This window comes from Sinocyclocheilus rhinocerous, unplaced genomic scaffold (genome assembly GCF_001515625.1).
Source record: "Sinocyclocheilus rhinocerous isolate Xijiao unplaced genomic scaffold, SAMN03320098_v1.1 scaffold653, whole genome shotgun sequence".
Classification (NCBI taxonomy): Eukaryota; Metazoa; Chordata; class Actinopteri; order Cypriniformes; family Cyprinidae; genus Sinocyclocheilus; species Sinocyclocheilus rhinocerous.
Window position 1 is genome coordinate 9,207 of NW_015642815.1, and position 6,825 is coordinate 16,031.

The following is a 6,825-nucleotide window of genomic DNA, read 5'->3' on the forward strand; positions in this document are numbered from 1 at the left end:
TTAAAACTAACCTTCATCTGGGAGATCACAGGGATATGTGAATATTTGATCTGTTAACTGGTTGCATATGTCAGATTTATTGCATGACTCGGGCAGAGAAAAGCTGTTGCTATCAAACATTGTTTACTTAATCATCTGAGTCAGTGCAATGGTGAAGGGATAGATCAAATAGGCCAATTGATGGAAGGTTTGTGAAGAAATTTCATGCTCCCTTGTAAAAGTATTTTTTAGTATTTTTAAAATACAAAAATACAGTAGTTTATTTTGATACATGGTGTGGCTGCTGTATTTTGTAGTTTATTTTGATACACTTAAAATGAAGGTATTTGGTATTTTATTTTAAAATACATTTTGATGTATCTTTGCCCAACCCTGGCCTTTAGCATGTTTGAAACACCCGCGTTCAACGAGTTGGCGCAGACAATATTAGACACGGGAGCAACACATGGCTGGTGTAATGTGAAGGACTTACTTCCATCTGGTGTGATGGTATCTCGTTTCACACAGAAGAAATATGAAAGTCTCAGGGCAGAGCTCCTGCTAACAGTTAGGAAAGCCATAGCTGAGGGACTGGCATGCAGAGCATCCACAGACATGTGGACAGATGACCATAGGAAGGTCAGTTACACCTGTATCACACTGCATTATATAGATGATGACTGGGAGTTTAATACTAGGGTCATATGTACATGTGCATTTCCACTCGGGGCAAAGAAAACGGCCTTAAAACTGAAGACAGAACTGCTCAAGCAACTGGGTGAATTTGGTCTGACCCCAGATGAGATAGACAGACTGGTGTTTGTCAGTGACCAAGGTGCAAATGTGCAGGCAGCGCTCTCCCGATGGGTGCACAAAAGCTGTATAGCACACGTACTGAATACAGTGCTGAAGCACACCTTCAAGAAGTCTAAGGAAGGTGATGACGAGGATGATGGAGATGAGGAAGAACTGCAACAAGTAAGAAGCTGCATAGAGCAATGCAAGACCCTGACCACATTTTTTTAAACACTCTGGATTACAACTTCGACTCAAGCAATCTTTGAAACAAGATGGAATATTAAACTGGAGATGGTCAAATCTGTGCTTAATGCATCTGAAGACATTCAGTCCATTCTGCTTGAAAGTTAGCGACATCCTGAGTTTTTGGAAACACAACCAAAATATGTTTCCATCAATGGCACGACTGGCAAGAAAAAGACTTTGTGTACCTGCATCCAGTGTGAGTTGTGAGTCGGCCTTCAGCATCTCTGGTCAGCACTGCTAGTGTAAATGCTTTGCTGTTTCTGAACAGCAACATGTCAACATGAAAATGAAAGCAGCCCTACTACACCTCTAAGCACCACGTTATTACACACGGCTTCGAGAGCTGAAGGTTTTTTTGTTTTTGTTTTTTTGCACTGACTGCATGTTTAGCATTTAATATTTGATTTCTATTTTTTCCTACCCATTATTTCTTTTTTCATAAGCTCCTACCTAGGGCAAGGCTTCGAGAACATATATGTTGAAATAGAATTAGGATATGCTATATATTAGCAAATGACTTGCAAGGGCAATTGAATGTTTTACTAGCTGAAAAAGATCTATGGTTGCTAAGGTTTTTTTTGCAGGCAAGGTTTTATAGCCTATGTTACACCTAAAAGCAGCACTCGGTTTACTTCAAGATGGTATTTTGTGTTTGTTTAATTAAGTTAAGATAGCCATCATTAAATGCTTCTTTGTTGACATGCATGGTTTTGTGTACAGCTGGGAATCAGATCATTATTTTCTGATATAGTATTTCTATATTTTATTTTGTTTTTCTTGGACTCTATTCTTGGCAGTAATTATTGATTTATGTAAGTGTAATTTCGAGTTCATGTTCTTATTGTGTGCAACAATAAATGCAAACAAACTTGGAATCTCAAAAACTGCTTGCAGACTTGCACACTCACATTTAAATAAAATATTTCAAAACAGCAACAAAATCTTAGATGAACTGTCGCATAAATGTTTTCTATGACGCTCAAAAATTGCGTTAAAACGTTTATATTTGGTTGCTCCAGGTAGCTATGGCTACCAGAGCTTCTGCAGTGATGCAGTGACTTTACCTTTGACAATTGGCTTTTTTATTTAGAAGGCGGGACTTATTCTGCCATACCGCGCTTTGCAGTTTCTCCAATTTTTTAAATAATATTATGAATGAACCGTCTTGTTGTTATATCTAAAATTTTTGCTCAGACTCGGCTCAGAGAGCACAGAGATGATAGCAAATAAGTAAAGCTAACGTCAGCAGCCATGGCACTGGACGAGCAATCGTTATTATAATCCAAATGGGCAAACAGTCTAAATTATTATGCAAGTTGACTCGAGATACAAAAAATGCAAAACTGCAAAGTCGCATTTGTCATCCGTCACCGTGACAGCAAGTGGACTTTTGAAACTGGAATAATGAGCGGATTACAAGGGAGAAGGCTTCTTACATTAGGTTAGACAAAAAGTTTAATTTTCGCAACTTGTTTATCGACTTGTTAATAGCAATTTGCTGTGGAATATGTGCCGATCGGGTCCAGTCGGGTCTGTGTCTTCCCGGCCGGGTTCGGGTCCATCTTTCAAATAATTGACGGTCCGCGTCAGTTCCGGGTTGTACATTTTTGACATTTCTCGGTTCTGCACGGGCCCGGGTCCAACTTTCAAAATAATAGACGGGTCCGGCTCGGTTCAGTGTAGCACATTTACGGGTCTCTTCGGGTTCGGGTACGAATTTTCGGACCCGTGTAGACCTCTAGGTGCAAGGGTGTTGTTCTTGTTCAGGTTGTCTAATTTTGTCTTCAATTGTGAACACAAAGTGAAGTGTCCACAGCCCATTCGATCTCCCTGATCAGTTCCGTCTTCAAAACAGTCTGGATATTGTTCAACAGTGCTCTTTGCATTTTTAGCACACTGACTCGAAGTAGGATTTAAACAGATTTCCCTCATTGCATCAACAGTCACTCTGACCATGTGCTGCCTGTCTGTCTCTTCTGAGTTCAAGGCAAGTTCTTAGACTTGGTTTGGTCTTGTCCCAGGGTACTTGGAATGTTGAGGCCAGTTGCATGAAAGCCCTTAAGCTAAGAAACCCCTTATAGTCCAGGTGATATGTGCAAAATTTGAGGTAATGTGTTCGCTTTTTCATAAAAGCATGAAACTTGGTGCAGTTGTACAGGTCAGGGCCCTGAACATTTTCAGAAATGGAGCCATCGCAAAAACACCTCGTGGTTGCCATGGCAACCATTGTACTTTCCGCCATAACCAAATTATGTATTTTGTGTCATATCTCCTGAACCAAACATGGTAACACAGAATAGGTGATGTCTACCCCTATGTTTTGATGGTCAAGGATTACAGTGATACCATATACAAAGACATAAACTGTTCAGGTGAAATCACAGTATCACAGCATTTACAAAAGTCCATAGTATGGCTATTAATTTTTTTTCTTTTGACTTGTAAAATACAAGTTTTAAAGAACTTTTTCTACATTTTTAGGTTTCAGGATTTTTTTATACCAAACTTTGTATAGAGGTGATTCTCAACTGTTAGAACAGAATGATTTGATATACCATTTTTCTTTATACAAAATATGTGTAAAATGGACATAAACAAGTTTTGCCGTTATATACAATGTATCTATAAACTGTATCTAATTTGCATATGAATGTGTTTTTGGGGCAACATGTAATGAAAAAAGAAGTGTAATAACGGGAGTAATAATTGACAAGATTTTCATAAAAATATATAACATTTACATAGGAATAATATATACATAGGAATATTGAAATATATTTTCTTTCCCTATTCATTTGTTGTGTCTCCCAAAATGCGAAATAAATCAGCGACATTTAGTCCCGGTGTCCTCAAGTGAGGACATGTATGAAATCAAAGTCCTGTTTGGTAACGAAGTCATATTTTGATTTCAAACCCTATAACATTTTCCTGAGATGTTGATTTATGACAAACAGATTTAAATGATAATTACAAAATATTACCATATTTCCATAAGGATGTACAAATTTATCACTAAATTAATGCCAGCCATATTTGAAGACCAAGGAGAGGGAGTGGTCACGGTGAAACATCCAAACATTTGGTATCTCTGAAAAGCCATGAATGTGGTCTGTACAGGACATCCTGATTTAAAACGGTGGCATGTATAGTCTCAGAGAAATTCACGAAAATATAATGTCCTCAAATGAGGACACAGGGTCTCAGGAGGTTAAGTGTAGCCCTGCCACAGACAACTGAAGCCGCGGTCACACTAGACTTTGAGCATGCGAAATTTCAATTATAATTCAGCTACTGGGTCATGCTGTGACGTATTGATCTGCTGTTGGTCACACGGTTTCACGCGATGCAAATTCACAGGTCAGAGTTCACCAAGCTTGAAATGCAAAACTTTTCGCACGGGCTTGCGTTTCCGGTCCGACGCATTCACATGCGTATGAATGGAAGTCAATGTAACGAAAGGTGCAGTGTGACCACCCCTTAAGACAAAAAGATGGAGTAACTATATGTCAATTTCATAACTGAAATGAACCATGCTGTCTGCAACACAACAATCTTTGTACATGTTTTTGGTTCACATGTTACAAAGAACACGTAGACAAATATAACATGGTTAATTTAACTTTTTCGGTTTACTTCATCTTTAATTTTGTGATTTATTCTTATGATTTGATAACTTATTCTCATGGTATTTGGACAATATTATAATTCACAAAGTAAATATAAGTCTATAGACTAACAATATTAACAAAATGAAATAAAAATCAGGCATGCATCGATAGTGCTATGGGATAGTGGGTGAGAAATTATTTCCAATCAATTATTATACCGTGAATAAAACATCTTGTGAATAGTCACTTAACGTTATTTACCTCAGAAAAGACAACATTGCTTACGTTCATGAGCCGGAGCCCACTTCAACCTTTAGAACGTTTTATTGCTGTTTTTAATACATGTGAAAAATGAAAGGATGGACGCCACATTTTTTGCAGTGTAGTTTCACATTAATTAACATTTTTCATGCAATATACTGGCTTTGCTACGACTTTATTCTCAAAATATCTTAACTTTAATGTCATATTGCTACGACTTGTATCACAATTGAATTGTCTTCCAGAATGAATGCACAGATGATTGTAGAAATCACTCCTTTTTCTAAACCTCGTCACTCTCAGGAAAATGGTGGTTTCTTCCGAGAATGAGTTTGCAAATGAAGTTTCATGCTGCTTTTATATGTGAAACTCTTCTCACACTGAGGACACTTGTAAGGCTTCTCTCCAGTGTGAATCCTCGTGTGAGTTATAAGGTTTACTTTAACAGTGAAGCTCTTTCCACACTGTTGGCAGGTGAAAGGTTTCTCTCCAGTGTGGATTCTCATGTGAATATTGAGGATATCTTTTCTTGAGAAACTCTTTCCACAGTGATGGCACATGAAAGACTCTCCTCTGGTGTGAGTTATTACATGATTCTCGAGGTGATTCACGTCTGTGAAACTCCTTTCACACTGATGACAGTTAAAAATGTCTCTCGAGTGAATCTTCATGTGATTATTAAGGTTTACATTATGTCTGTAGCTCTTCCCACACAGTTTGCAGGGGAAAGGCTTCTCTCCCGTGTGAATTTTCATGTGGGGATTAAGTTGTTTTTTATGTGTAAAACACTTTCCACACAGTTCGCAGGTGAAAGGTTTCTCTCCAGTGTGAATTCTTATGTGGGCATTAAGGTGATTTTTCCGTGTAAAACATTTTCCACACTGAGGGCATATTAATGGCTTCTTTTCCATGTGAATTGTCATGTGGACTTCAAGGCTTTCTTTTCGAATGAAAATTTCTCCACACTGTTGGCAGGTGAAAGGTCTCTCTCCAGTGCGCGTTCTCATGTGGGAATTAAGGTGTGCGTTTTGTGTTTTTTGAGCTTTTTCTGGTGAGGACGTCTGTGAGCAACTAATCGATTTTTCTTCAGTTTTGAAATCATGTTTCTCATTTTGATCTTTCTCTTCTGTTTCATTCAGTTCTTGGCTCTCCTCTTTCAGTGCCATCAGGTCTGAGGTAAAAAAAGAAAAGAAAAGAGAAATACAAGTTAACACCAGTTTAGCGCAGCAGCTAGAGCACTTACTAGTCACACTCACCACTCTCTGCATCATTTTAGTCTGGAGGACTGATTGCACAGAGAATAAACAGTTACTGGCCACACTTTAACAGTGCCAGTCCTCCCTATACGCAAAGTACGTAAGTTGTGTATCGAACCACAAGTGGGCCCCATTGCAGCCGTGCACTTACCGTATTGGCCCGAATATAAGACGACCCTGATTATAAGACGACCCCCCTTTTTTCCAGATGTACCTTTTGGAAAAAGGCTTTTTAAAAACCAAATCTTGTTTTTTCTCAGTAAAACACATTTTGTCTTCAATTATTTTCATATTGCATATTTTTGTGTGAAAGTATGGTAAAAACTGGTAAAATGTACCAACAATCACATTTAAAAAATAAACACTTTTTGATATACCATAAAAATAAAAAAAAAACAGGTAGCCCATCTGAATGAGGACATTTAGGCTATCCATCTAATAGTAGCCTACCAAAATCTTATTAACAGTAGAAGTTAAATCTTACTGTAGTCGTCAAATCTTGGTACTGTCTTACGTTTTAAAATCACAAAGAGAGTTTGGTCCCATCAGGCTAACGTGACAGTCACGACTCATGCAGCTGTAAGGTTTTCTGCTTCTTTTGTTATTACTCGAGATCTTTACAACACGCATTACATTACGTATTTCATGGCACACTCGTTTTATGCGGTTTTGGCGCC

The 6,825-nt window shown here is 38.1% G+C and overlaps 1 protein-coding gene across 1 annotated transcript in view; it reads right to left on the bottom strand.

Moving 5' to 3' along the window:
* Nucleotides 1-4,795: 4,795 nt before the first annotated feature.
* The window catches only part of LOC107756523 (gastrula zinc finger protein XlCGF8.2DB-like), a 6,601-nt gene continuing 4,571 nt past the window's right edge, over nucleotides 4,796-6,825 (bottom strand). Inside the window, exon 2 of the mRNA XM_016573680.1 lies at nucleotides 4,796-6,063. Coding sequence (XP_016429166.1) covers nucleotides 5,192-6,058 — 867 coding nt within the window. The 5' untranslated portion in view covers nucleotides 6,059-6,063 and the 3' untranslated portion in view covers nucleotides 4,796-5,191. The remainder of the gene's footprint in view (nucleotides 6,064-6,825) is intronic.